The sequence below is a fragment of the Mixophyes fleayi genome, chromosome 3 (genome assembly GCF_038048845.1).
Source record: "Mixophyes fleayi isolate aMixFle1 chromosome 3, aMixFle1.hap1, whole genome shotgun sequence".
Taxonomy (NCBI): Eukaryota; Metazoa; Chordata; class Amphibia; order Anura; family Limnodynastidae; genus Mixophyes; species Mixophyes fleayi.
This window is the reverse complement of record NC_134404.1, coordinates 241,878,646-241,903,641: the sequence shown is the minus strand read 5'-3', so window position 1 is coordinate 241,903,641 and position 24,996 is coordinate 241,878,646. Positions and strand designations below refer to the sequence as shown.

Genomic DNA, 24,996 nt, shown 5'->3' with positions numbered 1-24,996 from the left:
TTAAGCATGCATCTATTAGTTACTGTTCTTAGCTATCCTTCTACATATCCTCTTTTCAAAGAAAAGTGGAGAGCAGACAAGTATGGCTGCCAGACACAGACAAGACAGCGGTGGGAAAAGAATAGAGGGGCATTCTAAAGCAATCATAAGACACTGTTTGCAAACTTTGCAGCATTCTAAATTATTTTTAGCACCCTGAAGAATTTTCAAGGAAACTTGGTAATTGCCAAGATTTGTTCATGGATTTGCTGCTTCAGTATGTTCAATAACATGGTGATATTTGTACAAATGTGTTCTATCCCAATACTAGTTATTCTGGTATCTGTTTTCATTTTAAAAGTGTGTTTTAGAAAAAATGGCAGAACTAATGCAATTTCTTGCAGTGGGCTACGTGATATTTGTAAACCTTGTGTCAAGAAAGCCCCGAAATGTGCATGTATGTGTGCTTTTGTTTTGTTTTTGTAGGGTTATTTTCTCTTTTAATGTTAGAGTAGCTGTTGTGTATAAATCAACTAATTCTACACCCAACTTCTGTTTTACAGGCACATACCCATTTGTGACTTCTTCAAACTGTACTGCTGGAGGAGTTTGTACTGGCCTTGGTATTCCACCTCAGAGCATTGGGGATGTATATGGAGTGGTAAAAGCATACACCACTAGAGTTGGTATTGGTGCCTTTCCAACTGAGCAAGATAATGTAAGTTTCCAAAGCTATTTAGAGTGAAATTGTATAACTTTCTTAACCCATGAGATTCTTTAAAATGTAAATGTAGTAGAGCCTAGACCTAATTCTGAAAATTAAATGCTAACCAAAACTAATGTTTAATTTAAAATGAGGAAATAAAATCCTGGAGCATAAAATAGATTCCTAATGTATTTTTATTTTTTATTTTGTAAATATGGGCTGAAATAGAAAACCTCATTTTTATTTTTTTATTTTTTTTCTTATTCATTAAATCTAAACGTATAAACATGGGAACTGGTGCAAACCAACAATAATGCAGTAATGATGACCCTTCTGAGACTGGAAATATTGTCACTGCCAGAAGTCCCACCCGTAATACTAGACATAAGCAAACCCTGTTCTCAGGTCTGTGATCACATAAAAATAACTCGATTCTCCTAATGCCTCCACCATCCGTATAAGAAATAGGAAAGACCTATGACAGTATGATTCAAAACAAAAGGCATAAAACAATGACTAAAATTACGCAGCAAAAACACACTGCAAATATTAAAATCTTGTGTTACACCCAGACATATAGTTCCATCCATAGAAGCTGAGTATTTGGGATTCTTTGGTGTCAAGGTCAGCAAGTTAAACAGTTGCTCATAAAATGGAGGTTCATCAATAGGAACTTTTCAGGAGACTGGATCTGATGGACCAGTGACCCGTATATACCAATGTGCATCCCAAATCCATGGAAGAAAGGCACAATGCATAGTGTTCTTCAAATATCCGATAGAACTTACCCCTTGCCCCCTCCAAGCCTAGATCAACCCACCACCACCAAAAATATACATTTAAAGATACACTTTAAATCTATATGAAGGGTTACTAAAAGAATGTACGTATTAAGGCAGTTATGAAGGAAAGAGCACCAGTTTCCACATTCCTACATATTTGCCTTCAGGTCCCCTACTTTGCGTGGTCATCTGCCGAGGGGCGTGCCCAAAGGAGTCTGAATGAAGAAGAGGTCAAGCATGATAATGACCTTAACCATTACCTTGCTGTTTGTTACGTCCTTCGGCCCTACTCCCTGCACAAAAAAATCTGTCAACTTTGCTCTGTTTTTGAGCAGAGCGGTGGTGTTATATTTAGGTATTGCATATCTGAGCCACTCTGCTCAATAAATGTATATTAATACATAGAGGTCTTAATCTTGTATTCTGCAGTGGGAAAATTGAAGAGCTTATTGATTCATTTTAATATTGATCATTCAACAGTATGAAGAAAAATATATAATTCTTTATTGTAGTATTTGGTATACAAAGAAAAGTTCAAAATAACATTTTAAACACATACTTTGTTTATGGAAATGACTACTCCTTAGCCATTTTATATTTTTCCTACACCTCCCCCTCCAAAACAAAGCCACCAGCTAAACAATGCAGTGGAAGTAGTGAGGTCGCAATGTGATATAAATAACCATGAATTTCACATTTGTTCATACCCTGCATTTGAACATTACTCACCAGATCTATGGTTAATTAATGAACCATAAAACCTAAGGTGCCAATTTAGAAAAGTTATCATTAAGTTCTTTACAGCAACAATACTGGTTTAGTTAATTCCTCGAAGTCCTTTCAATTGCAATGCAGAGCTAGACTTATGCAATGTATTGACACATCAGGAGAACAATTCGTTGCCATCCTTTAGTTGCACAATGGGCAGTTGCACTATACATCGTGTTTGTCTAAAGTGGTCTGTGGGACTTTTAACCTTAAAGGAAAAAGGGGGGAGTACAACCGCACTAGGTCTATAGCCAAGTATCCTATATATATCAGTTTATAATTGATAATATATTATCATTGAAATCAGCAGAATCGCTGAAAGGTGCACCCTATAACCTAAAAATATATTGATAACAAAAAGAGACAGAACAGAGGTTATAACGTGGGGCACTCTAGGATACGAGGTTAATGGAGATGTATGTAATAAAAAGCACATCTTTATTGGTATATGTTAAAATACACACATCCTAGCAAAAAGAAAGCTACGCGAAATAGTTAAAAGAAAACAAAAACAGTGAAATTAAAAGTTGCAAATCAACTGCAACAATCGCTCTATGGTCAAATTCTTAGGGCTAATAAATCATGTAATGATATAGATTGAATGGTCAGTGGGCAAATATCAGGTCCTGAATACAGAGGTATGTTTGTAAAAATATCTATCCTCTGTCTATCTTATCATGATAGATACCATAGACTACCAAATCAAATAGTCTCCTTTAATATAGAGCCCTAATCACTGTCCTGGTACAATTCTCAAGGACAGAAATATAGTATACTAAAATAGTATAGCTGGTATGTGTCAGTTGTATAGTATGAACACTTCCATTAGTAACAGGCTCATTATCTATCTAAAGAAATAAGGACAATGTAAGCCATCAAACTATACTCTGTCCCAACAAAGGGATACACTTAGTAATATGATTAATTATATATAAGTCTGACAGGTTTAGAGGCTGTGCCTGCTATGGGTCCTAATATACAGGGCTAACAAAAAAATGGAAATTGTATCCGCTATCAGTCTTATCACACATGCTAATGGTTTGTCCAGAGATAAATAACTCATAAATCCTTTAATCCTGAATCACATGAGGTATTATTCACTAAAATGTCCTCAAAGCCTCACAGTTAATTGTATCTCCGTTATCACCTGTGACTCATAAAGGTTCAAACATTAGTGAGGCGCTCACATCTACATTTCTATGTGAGTCTAATTTGTCTGTAAACTGTCTCCACTAAGATTAGTAACACATAGCATTGGTAGTCTATCTAAATGCTAGTATCTTATGTCTCAGCCCTCTGACCCTGAATTGAGGAGAAGCGCTAGTCGCTGTAGTGTCCCCAGAACCCCACACATAGATATCGTTTTAATTTTGATAGGTCTGTAAGGACTGAATATGCATAGAGCGCTATCTACATATTAGGTTTTAAGACACACAGAGCGAACGCCAATGCGCGTTTCGCTTAATTAGCTTTTTCAAGGCAACCAGATTAATGATTAGATCAGCCTTAAATAATCCATAAGGCCAGCCCCCATAAGTCACATGATAAAGTGAGCCAATCCCGTCATGAATGAGGTGATAGTGATTGCCATCAGAATGCTGCAATGGTAAAGTAAGGATAAATTATAATCCCGCCCCTGTAATAGCGTGATTGGCTGAAAGTATCTGAGTGTAGAGAATTCCTAATAACAGATATATCATACATAGGCATCATTCTAAAACATCTAAAAGAGGGAATGAAGTATTAATACAGTTAGTCTGTTCTTATAGACATGATAACCTGGATTTCAACATGATACAGATTCAATAATATAAAGCAAAAATCGATCTGATCATGGCTAATTTGGCTAAATATTGCATGGATCATGGTAAGTAAGGAGAGTTATGATACTATCCGTGGTGAAAAGTGCATTGCTATTGTGACATATTGAAAATAAATAAAATAAAATATGAAAATGTTAATAAATGTTAATAAAGATTCTTTATATATAAATTAACTATTTTTTATTTTTTTTATTATTAATATATATCTTTTTATATTTTTTTATTTTATTATATATTTTCTTTATATATTTTTATTTTTGTGATTTTTAATTCTCATTGTTTTTATTATATTTTTATTTTCAATTTTCAATTTTAATTTATTTCAGTGTATTATGAAAGATAATAGATTACTATTAATATTGTGTAGGTATTACTGTGATGTGTTAACTAAAAAGTGCTAAACCAACATGTGAAACAAATAATAACTAAGGGGTAAGGAAAACCCATATACATTAAAATCAACAGTGAATAAAAATCATCACGTAAGTATAGTTCATTACGTATTTATATATACATATGGTGTATGTTCTTCTCCTTAGATTCATAGAAATGCAGAATAGCTGTTGTAGTCGTTTAAGCCATGGGGTGACATACTTCCCATCAGGAAGATCTTTTTAGTCTCTTTTCGCAACAGTTGTCCCTGTATGTCTCCCCCTCTAAGATTTAGTGTGGTTTTTTCCATAGCAAAAGCTTTAATCTGCTTGGGATCACTATTGTGAAAGATCATAAAGTGTCTTGCTACGGTTGTCAGTTTTAAAATTCTGTTGGTCCTTCAGTGCATTCTTGATATTGCCAATATGTTCAAGAAACCGTTTTTTAAAAGGACGGCTTGTCATGCCTATGTAGTTGAGTCCACATGAACAGGTCAGACAATAAATAACTCCACAGGAATTACAATTTAGAAATTCCATATTTTTCCATATTTATCCACATACTGTTTAGTAGGAATAGTGAATTGGCAGGCTTTGCACAGACTACAGCTAAAAAATCCCTTAGGTCTGTTATCCTCTCTTTTGGGGTTTTGTAAATAGCTATGTACAAACCTGTCATTCAAATTCTTAGATCTCCTCCAACTAAAAGCAATCTTATCATCTAGTTCTTTATTCAGGTCCTCATCAGAACATAACACATGCCAATGTTTCTGAAAAATAATGGATAGTTGGCGCCACTCAGCACAAAAAGTACCAACCATCCTAATTTTGGATTGGTCTTTAGTTGGATTAAGAGTTGGATACATCAAAGTGTCTCTATTTTTATGATCAGCAAAATTTTTTGGTTTCCATATGGTGTTTCTACCATATCCTCTTTTCTTCAGTCGTTCAGTTAATTCCTGTGATCTCCTTTGATATATTTCCTCATCTGAGCAATTGCGTCTCATACGCAAAAATTCTCCCTTAGGAACTCCTTTAAGGACTGGTGGAAAGTGAGCACTAGAGTGGTGAAGAATGCTATTCGTAGCCGTGGGTTTTCTATATGTGTCTGTGCTGAGAGAGCCATTAGATGTTTTATAAATGGACAGATCTAAGAAATTTATAGAGGTGTAATTAATCTCAGATGTCAATTTTAAATTTATATCATTCCTGTTCAGGATTTTTGTAAAGTCATGGAAAAGTTCTTCTTCTCCTTCCCACAAAATAAGGACATCGTCAATATATCTTAGCCACATCAAGATGTGGCTAGTGTATTCTTCATGGTCTTCTGTGAAAACTACCTCTCTCTCCCACCAACCGAGAAAGAGATTAGCATAGGTGGGGGCACATGTCCCCATCGCCGTGCCCCTCACCTGTAGATAGAATTTTTCGTCAAAAACGAAATAATTTTTGGTGAGGATGAAGCGTAACAATATTAATAGAAAATCACTGAATTCCGTCTGAGTATCCATACTCAAGAAATATTTGACTGCAGACAGACCTTGATTATGGTTAATATTGGTATACAATGACTCCACATCATACAAAGCCAGCCATGTTTTATCATTGGTTATAATTCCCTGGATTTTTGATAACACATCCAGAGTATCCCTTGTGTATGAGGGAAGGCTGACAACAAATTTACGTAGATGTTTGTCAATAAATATGCTAGCTTTCTCAGTAAGTCCCCCGATTCCCGAGACTATGGGTCTCCCCGGGGGGGTGTGTTCACATTTGTGAATTTTAGGTTAAGATGTATATGGTGGGAGTTTTTGGGTTTTCAACCTTCAAGTATTCAAAATCTTGTTTAGATATTACACTGTTCTTGAATGCTGTATTGATAAGGCTATTATACATCAGTGTAAAATTAGATGTGGGATTAAAGATAAGGCGTTTATAACACGTTGTGTCATTTAATTGACGATATATCTCTTTTTTTTATAATTATCCCTTGTCATTAAAACAACGTTGACTCCCTTGTTCGAGGGTTTGATCACAATATCTGTCCATCCCTCAATATCCTTTAAAGCTTCAATTTCATTCTTGTCAAGATTCGATGTTGGTTTGGGATGCTTTGATAAACTGGTGTAAAATAAATCCAAATCCCTAGATACAAGGTCCACATAGACCTTAATTTGTGGGCAGATGTTAATATCCGGCATAAACGATGATTTTTTCTTAAATGTTGGTTTGGAGTTTAAAGAAACATCTATAGAGTATTGAGAAGAGGTTGTTTGCAATGCCTCTAAAATGGTAAGTGCATTTACATCTGCCTCGGTATCAAGTGCTACAGCAGAGGATGTTATGTTATAGGGGAGTCTGGATGGCTGAACGTCATTCTGGTCATTTATAGTAGCATTTGTCATGTCTCTTTCAGTCTTTAGACAGAAGAACTTTTTAAGTAATAGCTTTCTTGCAAAAAGGGAAAGATCCTTTTCCCATTCAAATCTATCCATAGACTGGATTGGAGAAAATGAAAGACCTTTACTTAGGAGGTTTATATGATGGGGAGTGAGTTGTAAATCAGTTAAATTAATCACCCCGAGATTCTTTTCTAGAATCTCCGTTTCCTTTGACTCCGACGGTAAGGAGTCTCTTCCTGCTCTAATAGAGGAACATAGCGATTTGCTCCCCTTCCCCCTTCGCGTCTTCTTAAATTTGGACCACCTCTTTCTATTTTGGAAAAACCTCGTCCTAAAAAATCCTTATGAGAAAGATTCCTAGTATCTGACATATTCCTAGGGGTTTCGCCTTCAGAAGAGTCTGCTTCCGAAGTACTATATGGAGTAGTGGGACGTCTTGTTAGACAGTTGTCCCATTTGAAGATTTTTGTTTTGGGCATAATCTTGCTTATCTCGATTAAGTTTAGTTCTTTTTTTATCAATGATTTGTTTTTCATATTCATCCAAATCAATTTTCATTTTTTCATACATTTTTTGAAAGTCCTCAGAACTCTCAAATTGTTTTAACTTCTCACCAAGGGTATTGATCTCTTTTTCATATTGGTCTAAAAGAATAGTATCATGTTTTATCAGAATGTTCATTAAGTCATTGGAGCACTTGGTGAGAGTAACCTCCCAATCCTTTTTTAAGGTTTCTGTAGCCAAATCAAAAGCTGGATATAGCTTGGGACGAAGGCCCTTGGGTATCATTTTCAGACTTATATAGTTATTAAACATTTGTCTATTCCAATGTGTTTTTGTCTGTTTGAACATACATGATTCTAATTCATTCAAAATTTCAGACCATCCCTTGGAGTTATTCTCAGAGGTTAATGTATTTTGTAGAAAAGCAGACTCTTCTTCATTTTGCCATCTTTTCTGTCTGTCTGTAAGATCACGACAAATGCTAAAACTCATTGTGTTTAATTAGCAAAAAATTCAAAGTTCACTAGGATGTGAAAGATATTCTTATTAATTAGTTGTTACCTGTGCTGGTTGTCAAGAGGAGTTAAAAAACCTCAAATTGCATTAAAGGAAAAAGGGGGGAGTACAACCGCACTAGGTCTATAGCCAAGTATCCTATATATATCAGTTTAAATTTGATAATATATTATCATTGAAATCAGCAGAATCGCTGAAAGGTGCACCCTATAACCTAAAAATATATTGATAACAAAAAGAGACAGAACAGAGTAAGTTATAATGTGGGGCACTCTAGGATACGAGGTTAATACACACATCCTAGCAAAAAGAAAGCTACGCGAAATAGTTAAAAGAAAACAAAAACAGTGAAATTAAAAGTTGCAAATCAACTGCAACAATCGCTCTATGGTCAAATTCTTAGGGCTAATAAATCATGTAATATGATATAGATTGAAGGGTCAGTGGGCAAATATCAGGTCCTGAATACAGAGGTATGTTTGTAAAAATATCTATCCTCTGTCTATCTTATCATGATAGATACCATAGACTACCAAATCAAATAGTCTCCTTTAATATAGAGCCCTAATAACTGTCCTGGTACAATTCTCAAGGACAGAGATATAGAATACTAAAATAGTATAGCTGGTATGTGTCAGTTGTATAGTATGAACACTTCCATTAGTAATAGGCTCAGACTTTTAACCTTGTCTTAACAAGTTTGTGTGGCAGCGGCTCTTATTTCGCGCTCATGCGCAATATTTCTTTACACCTTCCCCTATTAAAAGCTTGCACTCCTTACTGTCACTTTCTTCCAGGCAGTTGACACTATCTACCTTCAATGCATAATTTCCTGTACCTTCAGTCTTGCTCTGGTCCCCCCCATTTGATTATAGTGAGAATCATGCACTTGGTGCTGTATTTTTTTTTTTCCTGCAGTTACAATGAGCTTTGAGTACTAGTACTGGTAGAATAGTCCATGACACAATCTTTCTGTAGCCGACAGATTTGCTAGCATTGAACAAAGCTGTTTTGTGTGCCTGTATCTGTCTGTGACTAGTTGTATGTACTTTTCTGTATATTTAGGTGCAAGTTCACCCTTACTGAAGTACACTGGATACATTGATATGGGATCTGGAAAGACAGTGAGGCCACTTCTTGGGTAATACAAAAATCAGGCAGTGCTTGACCTGAGCTCTTGCAGAGCAACATTATATTTTCAGCTCTGTAACCCTATATATAGCTGCAGCATCAATTGGCTTTTTTGCACACCTGTCTGCACTTCTCACTCCTTGTTTTTTGTTTTTTTTTTGTTTTTTTTTTTAAATAATTCCCACCTGTCACAGGAAAGTTTGTCATGGCATTGCTTATAGTTTACTAATGTACAAATTATTTTTTCTGTAGTATGGTTCTTTTGCGTGTTGCCTAGGGAGCCAGTTTTTAATTGTCCTGGCTAGTAGTTGCTGTAGTCTGTGCTGAGTGAAAATAACCCATCTCCTTTGATTCCTTGTGAGGCTGATGCAGGCAAAGCAGAGCTTCATCACGCATGTCAATCAAGTATAACCTGTAGGTCTAGATGCAGATTGGCAATGCGGATCACATCAATTGAGCTACTGTTAGTGAGACAGCATGATAGCTGTTAGAGGTTAGAATAGATTTTTAGTACATTCACATCACAGGAAAGAAACTGAACAGGTAATAGCATACATTTCACTGCCAAAAGTAAGTTGTTTTTTTGTTTTGTTCTTTTTGGTGAAGCATATTTTAAATTAAGTTAGTGCTTAGCCGTGCTGTCCCCATAGATCTCTATGGAGACAGCAATTTGCAGAGCCGCAAAAAGCAGAGCTTTCCGCAAAATGCTATCGCCATTTTCAGATGGGGTTAAGCATTTAATTGGTAAATTGTTCCCCTTTGTCTGGTTTAAATTATAAACTACTGAATTTGTAAAAGATTACCTTATTCATAAGAATAGCCTAACCACAAAATCATTAATTGTTCCGATTTGGGGCCTTCACTAGAATACACGATGATGGTAGGGTTCACAAATAAACAATACGTGCAAGGATAGAAATGTATCTGTTTTCAATTTTAAATTTGTCTTCCATATGTAAAAAGATAAATAAAAGCTTGATATAAAATATTTCTTTGTTTTACATGAATACCATATTTAGGGGGGTATTCAATTGTCGGCGGAAAAAATCCAGCTGTCCGCACACCATTACCGTTATTATGGTAATAGTGTGCGGGAAAAACGTTACTACGGTAATTTTCTCGCTGGATTTCAGCTCGCAGCTCTGTGAGCTGAAATCCAGCTAACTACTACCGTAATAACGGTAGTTTTTATACGGCGGGATTTCATGACAATTGAATACCCCTCTTAATGTCACTTATTTATATGCACACATATATTTAGTAGGTCTGGCTAAGATTAAAAGTCTGACTTTTTTTTTAATTAAATTTTTAAACAAATTTATAGTTTTATGTAGATTACATCATAGCAATGATGACGACATTATAGAAAAACAAAAGTTCTATAAACCTGTAGTGTCTAAAACATGTATTGTATTAAATGCATCTGCCACTTCACTTGTGTACAAGCCATATTGATGAACCAGATTGATGATTATAACTCATCATGCTTTTTCTAACTGCCACCTGTTCCTTCTGACTGTAATGAAATAATTTTAAATAGGCTTTTTTAAATGTTTTGTGTTTATTATAAAAAAAAAAATATAAGTATAAGAAGGCTATATTGCATTAGCCCCATACATTTTCAAGTGGCGTCCTGATTTTTAGATATGCAGTACATTCTGTTGGGGGCAACCTGGGAATTCCAGTGAAACATTAGGAAATGTTAACTAAATTTTGATGCTAAAGATGACAAACCTGTTCTGTTTTGTTTTAAAAGAAATATTTACATTGGGTACTGTTTAAAACTGCACAGCCAACTTGGTGAACTTTGAAGTTTTTTGTTTGTCACTTTAAATGATTGCCAGACAAAATGTGAGTGGGAGAACAAACAGCAAGGCTTGTTGGTTATCTCGCTCACATCCCCCTCCAAAATATCACCCAGGCCCGATATTCAACGAGCTATGAGACTTGCCATGAAGCCCAAGGTAAAACTTCTGCATGGAGCCCCGCTTCCTGAAGCCTAGCAGGTTATACCAAAATCCCCTAACTGTTTGGTTTAACTTGAATGCAACAAATCTAATGAAAGCATTGTGATCTACAACGTATGTATGGTGTTTATAATGATCTCAAAACGAAAAATTAGTGACCTGAAATACTCTAAAATCAGCTCTTAAGATTTTAATCCTCTAATGAAGTAATGTGTGAATCAATCATTCTTAAATAGTGTTTGTTTTGTTTTTTTAAATGCAATCACAGTTTTGAGTCATAATTAATCATTTATATAATTGTATGTAAAGCCAATTGTGTTTTTCTAAAACCTGATAATGTGTGGCATCTATGGATAACCTTATAGTTGAGTCATAATTCAAGTAAACTTTGTATACTTTGAGAATTTAGGGCAGTGGATCCCAAACTTTCTCAGTTCATGGCATCCTTAGGGTCTCCATAACTTTTTTCAAGACACCCCATAAGCCAAAATAATTACCAAGTAGTCCCCCGCCTTGCTTACCTCTGACCCTGACTGCAACACCCCTGTGAGATTTTAGCGTGTGTACCCTTAAGTCCATATAAAATTTTCTTTTGGCAGCATATTAAAAAAAAAAAAAAAAAAAAATACATTTTAGATACTTTTTTTTTTATTTTTTTTTGTAAGGATCATTTAGTATTAATGAATCCCCACTCAACTCTGAATTTTTTTTTATACGTGTTTTTAATATAAACTTTAATAAATGACGTGCGAAATTTGACTTATTGTATTTGACTAATAATTTGAGCTGCTGGCAAACAGTTGTTTTTTGTTACTGGTTAATAGTTTTAATGACCCCTGTTCTATTTTTTTGTAATATCAATTTCTGCTTGAAGCAAAATTATGTACATTTGGCAATTTTCCCTCAAAAGACTTGATGTGTTCATTGAATATAAAAAAATTATTCTAAGATGCTGACACTTCACGACTCATGATGATGATCTAATTTGTATTTAAGTTTTTATGACCTTGCTTTAAAAACAAAAATATTTTGCTGATCACTTAGGAAGTGGTCTTAATGTTTATGAACAACGAATATCATGCAACACTATTTTGTGTATAAGCAAATTTTTCTCTATACAGGAAATTGGAGATATTCTACAAACACGTGGCCACGAGTTTGGAGTTACAACTGGAAGGAGGAGGAGATGTGGGTGGTTGGATCTTGTTTTGCTCAGATATGCACACATGATCAATGGATTTACTGCGTAAGTTAGTATAAGTGCATGTTCTTTCCAAATGTTATTTTTGTACTAGTCTGTAAATTGTGTTTTGAATAATTGAAATACACACATGTATTTAGTCATCTTGTCTAACAAATTTTCGTGTGAGTGATTTCTAAATGCAAAAAATTTCTTTTGTAGGCTGGCTCTTACAAAACTTGATATTTTGGATGTCTTTTCGGACATTAAAGTAGGTGTTTCCTACAAATTAGATGGTGTGAAGATACCTCATTTTCCAGGTAAGATGCAAATATTGTAATTTGGAATTGAAATGGGTACTTGTCAGAGTACGAAACTACCCATTATGATCCCTTAGAAAATGTATTGGTCAGTTAAGGCAATTTTTTTTTTTTTTTTTTTTAAAGTATATTTTATTGACAATTTTACAGTTTCAACAGCATACAGATTAGACTGTAAAACAGTTTGTTAATAAAAGCAAACTAACAAGAACATTGTTATAATGTTAAATATCAAATGAATTGAAGATGGGAAAAAAAGGGAAAAGACAGAAAGAGAATGAAAAGACAAGGGGGGAGAGGGGGGGGGAAACTCAGCCCGGCATCCTGTTGTCAGCTACAGTTAAAGCAAATTTGACGTAGACGATCTGACATTGTCATTCATCTTGACTATTCAAAGCAAATTGCTTTTGTGTTGCTATGGGTAAATGCTCATTCGCACTTTTAGCACCTATTTCTCTTTCCTGCCACTGGGGGACACTGCGAGACATTGGGTATAGTAGGTGGGACTAGGAGTTTAGGCACTTATTAACTTCTTTGTTCCCTACACTCCTCCCCTACTATGCCCCTCCTCTGCAGCTCAGACCCCAGTTTTTTTAAAGTGCCTAGGAGTTAGGACGCTTTGGTATAGGCTCCTGCCTATACTTAGTTTAGTTTTTCTCATGTTTTTATTTTTAAAAAAGTTCTTCAGGTGCTGCGCGGGGATCGATCCTTTGACCCAGAGGGGTGAACAGCCTGGCGGCTTCCTTCACTCTGGGTCCCTGCGAAAGGTTAGTAACAGCTGAGACTAGCTTACCTTGCACCTCTTGCCGGCAGTCATCCCCTAGACACGAACTTTAGCCGAGATTGCATCCTCTTTGTGGCCATTAGGGCTTTAGGTGCCCCACATAGGATATTGTCCAATTATTTCTTTTGGGCACATTATTATTATTAGTAGTAGTAGTCGCGCGGAGGAGACGCAGAGATCCACCTCCCCCTGCCGACGGACATGCCGGCAAGCCCCCCTCCCCCTAGACAACGATCATCGGAGGTCTAGCTCTAGCGCTGCGCACCGCTCTCTATGGGAAGCGGAGGGGACAGCACACACGCTGCCTGGGCACAATTGTAAAGCGTGTGTGCGATAGGCGCCGACAACCATACTTTAAGTATGCGTTGATCGGCTGCATGGAGAGGCGGCCATTTTGGGGGGCGGATCCGAAGAAGGCACTTCCACTTCCCCTTCCTGTGTCTGCACAGAGATCGCCATGTTGGGACTCTCATATCGTCAAGGTGCACGCTGCTCTTTCCTCTGCCTCTCCATGACCTGGTATCGTTCCTTTATAAGGTTAACCTCTATTCAGTATAATTGAATGCCTGTTTTGAACTGTTCACTAACAGACAATTGTACAGTGATTGGTGTGTCTTTACAAGTTTTGAGACCATGCATATAGACTTGGTGGTCAATCTTGCTGTGCTTTAATGCATTTCCACAGTCAGCACCACTGCCTTCAGTGTCCTGGAATGGTGTATATATCATAGGACTACCGAGTATACAGGATTGGTAATTTCCTATTCTACGGAGACATATTCTGGTTTTCTAATATATGTGTATATGTATGTATGTATATATGGATACACAAGTTAACCCGTGCATGATACTCATGCATTCTAGTCAAATCAAGCTACTTAAGGTGTTAAAAAGGTTCTTGTCATGCATTTGGGCCTAGCCCAGGCCTCCTCAGGGAAAGAGCGTTACTTCCCGACGCAAGCGCCCTTTTTTTAACGTGGTTTTGTCCACGTCACCACCTCATCATTTTTCTCCATCACCTCATCCTTCATCTTCATCGCCACATCCTTCATCAAGCTACTTAAGGTGTTAAAAACTCCCCACTGTCACCCCCGGCAACCACCAACCCCTCCCAGCTGTCACTTCTCCTTCAAGAAATATATAGGTCAGTGTATAACTCTGCCCAGCAGGTGGTGCTGCAGCTTGTTTTTTTTTTCCCACACGCCACTAGGCATTTATATAGTAGATGGGCAATGTATTGTATATTAGTCAATAATGTGGGTCTTTATTTACAAATAGGTCCAGTAAAGGAGACCTCCAAATACATAAGACCTTCTGCTATGCCTGCCCTTTGTTACACAAGTGATGTGTGTGGGTAAGCTTTGCACAGTGGTACTAATATTTATTATGTCTTGGAAAAGACTCCCAGGGGTAAGAAACCCGCTGTTAAGTCTCCACTACGTTACTTATGAACCAGAAAAATACTACACAAATTTATTCCGTGGTAGGTCCGTAATGCCATATATTATATATGTGCCCAAAAAATAGAAAACAAATTTATTCTGTGTCGCCCTTCTTAGCAGTGCATTATGTCTACAAAGGGGCACGTCCAGCAGTAAAACACCCGCGGGTTCGTAGGTACTGCATTATATATAAAATATATATATATATATATATATATATATATATATATATATATATATATATATATATATATATATATATATATATAATGTGCCATAGAGAATGTTGTACAAACTTATTTGGTCACACTTCACCTACTATTGCCTTAAGTTCAGACAGACCCGCTGGTACGTCTATGCTGCAGTATATATGTGCAGAATGTAATTTGCGATGTTATCTTTCAACAGCCTAGCCCGAATGTCCTCGGTGCAGTTTGTAAGGCTAGGGTCTGCGAACAGGGTGCTCCCATTTCAATGTCGGCAGTTTCGGAGGAGCAGGTCCGGCCTAGATCAATGCCAGCATCAATGGCCAAACTCACTAAGGTGTTTGTATAGGCCAAAAAGGTAAGTGAGTATCGCCCATCTCACAGGCACCGCTTAGCGCTTTGGACTCACAACACAGCACCCATGAGTTCAAATACCAAGCATACCCACAACTATTGTGTGGACTGGAATCATTATCCTGTCCTCACGCTTCTCGCGGTTAGCCCACACAGCTCAGATCTGTCGCAGGCACAGCTTCCAACGCAGAGGCAGCTTTCCCCTTTCCCAGTCTAGGTCCATCCAGACTAGGACACGTTTGCCCACCATCTCACAAAGATAAACATACATTTGTGTGGGCACAAGCTGTTTCACAGCCAGAATCAGGATATGGTTCATGCCTCAGCAGAGGATGGCCCTTTATATCTTGACTTACAAACAAAGACATACTTTTACTTTGGTGTCCACTTCCACTCTCAGAGGGGATAGTATCACCTTAAGCAATACACTATTCTAACATTGGCGGAACACCAGGCTACGACTGCGTCCACACCTTAAGCTTTAGTGACACCCTATTTAGCAGACCTGTTCATTATATGATGGGCATTGGGTCTGACTTTTGCCGAAAGTCAAGTATTCATTTAATAGGCTTGGCAGATTTTCTTCTCCCGGCAGAGAAAATAGCTAATAAAGAACCATGGAGTTCGCATCCGGTGGTTTGTTTCTGCTCTCTTACTTCTGCGATTCCTACGCAGGACAGACGACCATTCAAACTCTTTATCTACGGCTCTCTAACAAGGAGCGTCCCCTGACCTTTACTTAGATAAAGGACACCAGGCATTTTGTTTATAGAGGGTCATAGCTGGTTTTTGTTTTGTTTTTTTCACAAGACCATCCAGTTATGGTCAGAGTGGTCAGCCTGAGACATTCCAATAACGGAACTCTAACGGTTACAGGAGTACAGATGAGTATCCAGGGGCCACTGTAGGTATGTGTGTCTCCCTTTCCTGTCCCTAACACCAGCCCATGACAAGGACAGTCTCTATACTTCCGTCCCCTTTTTCTCTGAGGTCACGGTGCCACTTTGCTTAGTCGGTCCTCGCCTTCCAGACAAGCATATAGTACATGCACAGTTGCAGTTAAGTATAGACCCATAGGCCTGGGAACAATCTCCGATGGTGGAAGTTATTTATTCCTTCCTCCGCCTGGCGTACAGTTACACTGGTTCTTCTGGCCCAGTCACACTTGCAGTCCCTCAACAAGCAGGCCTGCATTATTTTTTTTCGAAGGCAGTCTCTTCGCACAGTCCTTACAAGCAGTGAACATAGACAGTCCCTAACCTAGATAAACACCAGAGTGTCTGCTTACATGTGCCATCCGGAGAGGGGCACCGCTGTATATTCTGTTTTGGCTTCACAAATATCTCGGTTCTGCCTCTAGTCCCTGCCCTTCGGTATCTTGGCAGTGCCTCAGAGGTTTTCCTAAGTTATGACTACATACAGCTAATTTACGCCCAGTGAGTCACAATGATACCCTGTCTACACGACCTCTTTCTATAGACTTCATGATCTAGTGCTTTCTGGTCCAAGGCTCCATCCAGTTTCTGGAGGAGCACATCTAACTTTAAGTCTACCCAGATACTCTCCCATTCTACCACAGCAGAGGTGCATGAGGTTTTTCTGTAAACTTAGAGACCAACAGATCCCACATCTCCAGAAGAAAAATCCCCACTGGTGGTCTGGTTTCCATGCTATTCAACACACATAGCATCAATTGGTCCTAACTCACGCATGAACATTTCGCGTGGTGGTCAGCCAAAAACAGTCTAAAGTGGTACATTCTGTCACCATGTCCGGTGGTCAGGTCAGGCGCTAGTCTGGTAGGTTGAGGTGGATTAATACCTTTATGTTCTATATAGTCTGTCAGATAATGCCACAGCGGCTGCATATCGGTAACATCAATGGGGAACACGTAGTCTAACAACTATGTGAGAGTTGACCAGGTTATAGCCGGAGGGGTGTGTCACGTTCCCTGACTATTGACCATGTTATCCCAAAGTACTTGAGCAGGAGGCCGACAGCCAAGCGGCTAACCATAAAAAAAAGATCCCCTCCAGGAAGACAATTTGTTCCTCCTGATGAGGTTGTAGGGCGTTCCAGGGGGCGCCCATGCTCATTTATCAGATTACCCTCTCTTTTTCTGCTCAGTATCTAATGATCCTCAAGTGGGATCTTCCACAGCCACAAGGCCACCCTGCAATAGTATTGCTGTACCTGTCACTTCCACGTCCCGTGCTCTCGTGGGTGATTAAAGGGTTTCCAGATAGGGCAGCTTCCAGCTAGGTGGATGGCCCCAGTTTGTCTCGTGGAACATGGTCCTCCTACGTTCGGAGCTACCGCCGTCTCCTCCCTTCCTCCTACCATGGCGCCAAGCCCTTATAGTTTAGGGCCCTCTTCTGCCCCTTTTTTGTCCTCATCGTCTAGCTGCCGCTGTGGCGTTGGACACCCAGATCTTACGGCCATTGGTTCGTTGCTAGAAGCTGGTTGGTACCATGAATACAACCCGTCGGACATCTTTCTCAGCCGTTTTCGCGGGCCAAGAAACAATACATAGATTTGTGTAGATACCTGGGTGCGCAAACGTCCCTGTGAGGGATCTCTGAATTGTTCTTCTTTCACAAACTGTCTCCCGATATGAATCTCAGCCTTGGTTCCCTCTGAACGGCCTCTCGTCAGAGGGGGAGGAGGGGGGGTTAGTTCTTCACGCTACTACTGGTTAGCCGGGTGAAGCCATGAAATCTATTATCCTCATCGGAGGGCTTGCCTTGGCCACCCTTGTCCTACTGAGTTGGTTAATTTATTCTCAGGGTATGGGTACTCCCTTCGATATTGTCGCTGTTCGCAAGCGTACAGGTCGGGGGGTGTGTATTGCACTCGCACATTTTAAGTTCCCAAGAAAGTAGTGGGGCCTCTCACAGGCCATTTTTAGTTCAGACAATAGTGTCTGCATCCCACTAAACACAGGGACTTGTGGTTAAACATGCTTATCCTTCCTTTTTGTTGTGTGATACTTCTCCGGCTGGCGGTGGTTTGTACTCTTGTCCGCACAGTCCGTCTGTGAGACTAATGTCTCCGTCGCCTTTGATAATGCTAAATAGCGGGGTGACCCAGTGCCCAAGAGATCACCATTCTGTTTGGGTCCCTCATCCAGTTCATGTGGCCTTTAAAGCACTCTCTCCAGAGGGGCTGTAGTTTCTTTTGGATGCCACGACAGGGTGCTTCTCTGGTGCAGTGGGCAGCGTGACAACGTCTACATCTTCTACAGAGTTTAGAGGTTGCATGGTTTTGCATCCGCTGATGCGAAGTTTGCCAGCAAAATACTGCGTGCAGCAGTTCCAGAGCATTCCCTCCCTTTGAGGCAGCTTTGGTATGTTCCCAATGTCTCGCAGTGTTCCCCAATGGCAGGAAAGAGAAAAGAAGATTTTTACTCACCGTAAAATCAATTTCTCTTACTCCATTGGGGGACACTGCGCACCCTCCCTTGCTCTGAAAATAGTGCTGTCCTTGGTGTTATCTTCTGAATTGCTTCTCCTCTCTTCCTGGCTTGGTTATACAAAACTGAGGTCTGAGCTGCAGAGGAGGGGCATAGTAGGGGAGGAGTGTAGGGAACAAAGAAGTTAATAAGTGCCTAAACTCCTAGTCCCACCTACTATACTCAATGTCTCGTAGTGTCCCCCAATGGAGTAAGAGAAATTGATTTACGGGGAGTAAAAATCTTCTTATTTGATACATACTGAAAGTTCTATAACATTCACACATTTACAATATATTAAGTACATACCATGTTGAAATTATTATTATTGTTAATGTTTATATAGTGCTGGCATATTGCATTGCGCTTTACATTTGGGAACAAAGCCGTAGTAATACAAGACTTAGTATTGCAGACAGAATAGTAAGAGGCATTGCTCAGAAGCTTACAATTTATAGGACAATAGGAGTTTGATACATGAAGTTAAGTGCTACATATTGCATATTTGTCCAGCCAGAGTGCAAAGGTAAAAAGTGCTTAGTGGGCTAAATAATTCAGTCATACAGCAATGTTGGTCAGGGGATCAGGTTTGAGTATTTAAAGAACATATGTAAGTATTGTGTGAAATGTGTAGAGGGATGGTGGTAATGTAGCTTAGAGAGAGGGTAAGAGAATGGTTGAAGAATTTGATAAGCTTGCCTGAAGTGGCTTTTCAGACATAACTTGTAGGTATTGAGACTATAAGAAAGTGTTTTGTGTGGGGAGTCATTCCACAAAGTTGGTTCAGTCCAAAAAAGTACTCTAACTGGGAATATGAGCAGGTAATGAGTGTGGATGAGTTGCAGATCTTTTGAAACAATTGAAGATGCAAGTTTGTGCAGTTTTTGTGTTTGTCTTGTATGTTAGAAGTATTTTTTTATATTGAATTCTGTAAAAAAAAAAAAAACATGCCGCCAATGTAAAGACTGACAAAGCGGATCAGCAGCTGGAGAGTGATTTGCAAGGAATATCAATCTAGCTGTTGCGTGCTAACTAGATTGGAAGGCTCAAGTCTGATTTGATGAAGACCAGGAAGAATGGTATTGTAATAGTCAGTACGGGAGAGGAGTGCATGAATTAGTTTTTTATGTGTTTTAAGTGAGATGTGAATATTCTGGAAATGTTATTTAGGTGTTTGCAACAGTATTTAGATATAGATTTGATGTTGGGAACAAAGAATAGTTCTGAGTCAATGATCACACCTAGGCAGAGAGCTTGATTTATTTAACTTCTGTTAGCTGGTGGGAATATTATTAGCTCTGCTTTTGAAAACTTGCATTTCAGTTGGAGAGAGGACATCCAAGATGACATGGCAGAAAGACTGTCAGAAACACGGGACAACACTGATGTCGAGAGATCAGGAGAGGATAGATAAATTTGGGCATCATCCGCATAGAGATGATGCTGAAATCCAAAGGAGTGTATTAGTTTTCCAAGAGAAGCGGTAAAGATAGAGAACAGCAGAGGGCCTAGTACTGAGCTTTGTGGTGCTCCAACTGATAAGGAAAGCAGAGTTGCATCCAGAGAAATGAACACTGAAAGAGCGATTAGTTAGGTAGGATGAGAACCAGGATAGGACATTGTTTTGAACACCTAGTGATTGTTGCATTTTAACGATATGAGAGAGGTCGTCAGTGTCCAATACAGCTGAGCGATCCAGGAGAATTGGATTTCGAAGAGAGTAATAGCCTTTAGAAATAAATAGCAAGTGATGGAAAAAGGTCTGTGATTTTTCTTGATTTCAGACCTTTATACCTTTTAATGTGACATTGCAAGCCACTAAATTCAAGTGAAAAACAAATACCTTTTTTTTGCTTAGGGGAAAGTAGTGAAAAATGTTTTGCAAACCCTGGTTGCTTAAGTGTGTACACCTCTAAACTAATACTTTTCTTTCATTATGACAGGGATTTTTTTTTGAATGTCTCTATCAACTTGACACACAATTGTATCCGACTCTTCCCTGCCAAAATGTTCAAATTTAAAAAAACTTTCACAGATGGTAATCGGGACAAATTTGTACGCACCACCGCATCACACACGTATAGTGGGTGAGAGTCACGGGCTGTATCTTGATTTTAAGCCTTACATCACAAACGCCTGCATTTTCAATTAGGACATGTAGACTTTTTATATCCACTGTATGTAAAAGCTCACGTATCTTGGTAGAACCCCAGATGTTGTGTATTGATTTGTACTTGAGTGCAAGCTTTTGATATGAGATTTCAATAGGTAGATATTCTCCATGATCTCATATTTTAATTGTGATATCGTTCGTTCTTGTAAGCTTGTGAAATGTTTCCATACATTTTTTTTTTATTTTTTTTTTAAATATTTTTAGAGAAGGCAATTGTTTTTACAGGTCTTCAGGTTTCAGTAGGAATGCTGGAGTAAGTCTAGGAATTGAATGAGAGGGGAGGTGAGATACAATAACTGAATCCTCAGTGACTTTCTATTACCAGAATATGGCATTGAGTAAACTGGAAAAACGAGTATGCTGTCTAGGGGAAAAAAATAAACACAAACCTCCTTGTCTCATTTACAAAGCAGTGAAAAACTGTTTAAGCTAGTAGGAAGTGTTTTCCTGGCATCCGCTAAACCCATATTTGTCGGTCAGACTGCCAGTTGGTGAAGTCATTGGTCACTTCAGAGAACGAGTTTCAACTGCTCCATAGTTGAAGGAGCTAGACCCCAGTCTCGCGCCTCCTGCAGGCTTACCAGGTTATGAGGTCTGTGAGTAAACTGCCAATGAGCATAGATTCCTGGCAGTAAGATGTAGCTTAAAAATGGGAATCAGGAACTGGATCATGAATAATGATGCCAAGCTCCCCCACATTCCACAAATACCTTGAGGTCTCTCCTGCAAGCCTTTTTTTAAAATGACAAGATTTCCCACACTGGAAAGCCCATCCTGCAAGGTTATTCCCAGGTCAGCAATGCTGGGATTGGCCAAAAAGTGTTGATGGTCTGGTGATGGGCAAGGACCAGGATCCTTTTCACATGCAGCCACCCCCTGTTGTGTTGTGCCTCACTCTCTGGCAGAGTCAGGGTAGAACAATAGCGGTTGCCTCCTTATCCTAGTTGAAGAGCAACACCTCATTTTAACCCTTTGCAAGCATTTATAAATTTGCAAGGGTTTGTGCGGTTTCATGCCAGGAAGTAGTCAGGACGCCATTTCTCTAACATCCCTTGGGGGACACCAGGAACTTGGGGTATAGAGTAGGAGACAGGCGACACAGGTGCTTTAACTTTAGTTAAAACAAAAGCTCTGGCTCCACCCCCTCTATACCCCACCTCCTGCTAGAGGCCAGTCGAGTTTGTGCCAGGCGAGCGGGCTGTGCACGAGGCTGCTTAGCAGCTGTTTTTACTTTATTTTCTGTTCTTTTTATTTTTTGCATGGGAGACTGAGGTCTCCGGGGTCTGTCAGCCGGCGGCTTGCTGAGCCGCGTAGTCTGCTGTCCGTCAGGACTCCCCGCAGCTTGGAACTTCCTTTGCTCTCCCACGGCTGCGGCCGGCGGGGAGAGTGTGAGGCCGCGATGGGGGATGTCTGTGTAGCACACAGCACAGACGGCTCTGCGCTGTCTGCGGGTAGGGGGGGGGGGGGGGGGCGAGCTGCCGTGTAGGTCCTCCTTGTCTGCCTGCTCCCTCTGCCGAATATTTGATACTCCATGGAGCCGGGCACAGTGGACGGTGGCTGTGTCCGTCCTCCATGAACAGAGAGCATGCTTTCGGCACAAACTGCGTCTCTAGGGTTGGCAGCAGGTAAGTGAAACTCTCTCTCGGCATAGTGCTGAGAGAGACACTAGAAATCGCAGTGTTACCTGAGCTGGCTGCTTTTCTCAGTGAGCCCTGCTAGGCTCTGGATTGGTTGAGGTGATTGTCATTCTTAGACGATAGCCAGTCCAGAGCTGGGCTCTGGGAGGAGTGTTTTTTCCTCTTGTGCACTTCACCCGTGGTAGTCTCTCACTCCTCGTGTGCAGACACCAGAATAGGAAGCCATTTTAAAAGCTCCAGCTTCTCCCCTTTTCTATCCTGTATACTGTAAGGTAAAGGGTTGGCGGTGGTTGGTAAAGCGTTTGTATTTTTTATACATTAGGGAGCTTTTGGCTGTATTGCAGGCTCACTTTCTCTTGTAGTTTGTGTGCTGCTTGTTATCTGTATTGTGTATTACACTGTACTGTTTTGTCCCATCTGTGAACATGTCTGAGAGGGAAAAATCTATGCGTGGCAGGGCTGGTGCTACTATGCTAAGTTTCACCTGTGCTGTATGTCATGTTTAGTTACCGTCTGGGCAGCCAAGCGACACAGGCTCTGTGCGTTTCCTGTCGGCCCACGGAGACTACTCCTGGTGAAACAGTTGCTGTCTGTTCACACATGGAGGAGCCTGCCTGGGCTCAGTCTCTATTAAATACAGTGGAACTGCTTGCTCAGAGGGTACAGTCTCAAGCTGCTCAATCTTCTGATTCCGCTTCCTTAGTTCAGGTTTTGCCTGTTTCTGCTCCAGTGCAGTCTGTAGAACCAGCCTAGGTACAGGGTCTTGCATCCTCGGTACAAGGTTTGGTGGCAGTGTCTTCCTCCTAGGAGAGGATGATGCAATCGGCCGCACCGTCTTTCTCAGGTAAGCGAAAGAGGGTGGCGGCACCTCTTCTGGGGCATGAGTCTGATTCTGATTGTGGTTCCCAGGAGAAGAGGGTGAGTTACCGCTGGGCTCTGACATAGATGCTGCTTCTCTGGTGGTGGAGGTTCAACCTGATCATCAGTATTGAGGAGTTAATTCAGACTGTGCGTCAGGCACTTGATATTCCTGAAGAACAAGTCCATGAGGCTTCTGGATCCTCTCTTTTTGAAAAATGCAAGAAGAGGGCACTTGTTTTTCCGGCCTCTTTCCATTTGGAAGATTTGCTGTTGAAATCTTGGACTTCCCCAGACAGGAATTTTCAGGTGACTAAGCGACTGCAGTCGTGTTATCCATTTCCCCCTGAAGTTCTTGCTAAGTGGGAGACGCTTCCTCTGGTGGATGCAGCTGTGACAAGGTTGGCAAGGTCCTCTTCCTATCCAGGCCACTCTTAAGAACGGTCACGACCTTACGATCTGTACCATCCTTAAGTCCATTTTTGTGGCAGAGGGTGCTTCTTTGAGGCCTGCTTTGGCATCAGCGTGGGATAACAAAGCTGTTGATCGCTGGTCGGAACAATTGTCCGAAGGTTTGTTGGCAGGCAGGCCGTCCTCTGAACTGTTTCCTGTAGTGGAGCGGATTCAGAGAGCGACCGATTATATAGGAGAAGCTGCTATGGAAGCGGGGATGATTGGAGCGCGCATTTCTGCCTTGGCAGTTGAGGCACGTCGGACTCTTTGGCTAAGGTCCTGGGAGGCTGATGTAGAGTCCAAAAAGGCTCTTGAGTCCATTCTTTTTTCTGGAGGTGTTCTGTTTGGACCTAAGCTTGATTCCTTTATTAGTCAGGCAACTGGAGGTAAGAGCACTTTCCTGCCAGTCAGTGTTCCCAAGCAGAAGATGTCCAGATTTCGGGCCTTTCGTTCCACATGAAGATCTCAAGGACAATCTTCCTCCGGACAATCCTCTAGAGGTCAGTCATCTACTCCTAGAGGTGGTTTGCAGCGGGGACGTCAGGCCTGGTCTGCGCGACGTCCAGCTGCAAAGCCGGCAGATAAATAGTCTGCATAACGGGGTTTTTGCTCCTCCACTGCCGTCGGCGGTGGGAGCCAGTCTTCTGCGGTTCAGGGATCGGTGGTGTCAGTCCACTACCGATGTCTGGATTCGGGGAGTGGTGAACCAGGGTTACAAGATCGATCTGCTCGGTCTTACTCCCAGACCGTTCTTCGCCACAGGGCTTCCGTTATGTCCGAGAAAGCGATTGGCTTTAACAGAAGCGATTCAATCCCTTCTGTCCTGCGGAGTGATTATTCCGGTTCCTAATTCTCAAAGAGGTTTGGGGTTTTATTCCAATCTTTTTATTGTGACAAAACCAGACGGCTCCTTCAGACCGATTTTCAATCTAAAGGATTTCAACACACAGGTCAGAGTACCCAGCTTCAAGATGGAGTCTTTACACTCGGTCATTCTCGGCATGCAACAGGGAGAATTTATGGTGGCTCTAGACATCAAGGATGTATATCTCCATGTGCCTATTTGGTTTTCATTCCAATAGAATGTCTTGGAACTGCGCACAGTGTTTCACGCTCTAAGTGCTCAACACTTGCTGGAGGGAAAGCCAGTAAAGATCCAATTGCACAAGTTCACGCCAGTGGCATATCT

At 40.2% G+C, this 24,996-nt stretch overlaps 1 protein-coding gene across 1 annotated transcript in view; it reads left to right on the top strand.

Annotated features, from left to right (window-relative positions):
- LOC142144465 (adenylosuccinate synthetase isozyme 2) overlaps window positions 1-24,996 on the top strand; it is an 88,625-nt gene that overhangs the window by 33,716 nt on the left and 29,913 nt on the right. The window contains exons 9-11 of the mRNA XM_075203353.1: window positions 543-697; window positions 12,071-12,195; window positions 12,352-12,449. Of these exons, the coding sequence (XP_075059454.1) occupies window positions 543-697; window positions 12,071-12,195; window positions 12,352-12,449 (378 nt within the window). The remainder of the gene's footprint in view (window positions 1-542; window positions 698-12,070; window positions 12,196-12,351; window positions 12,450-24,996) is intronic.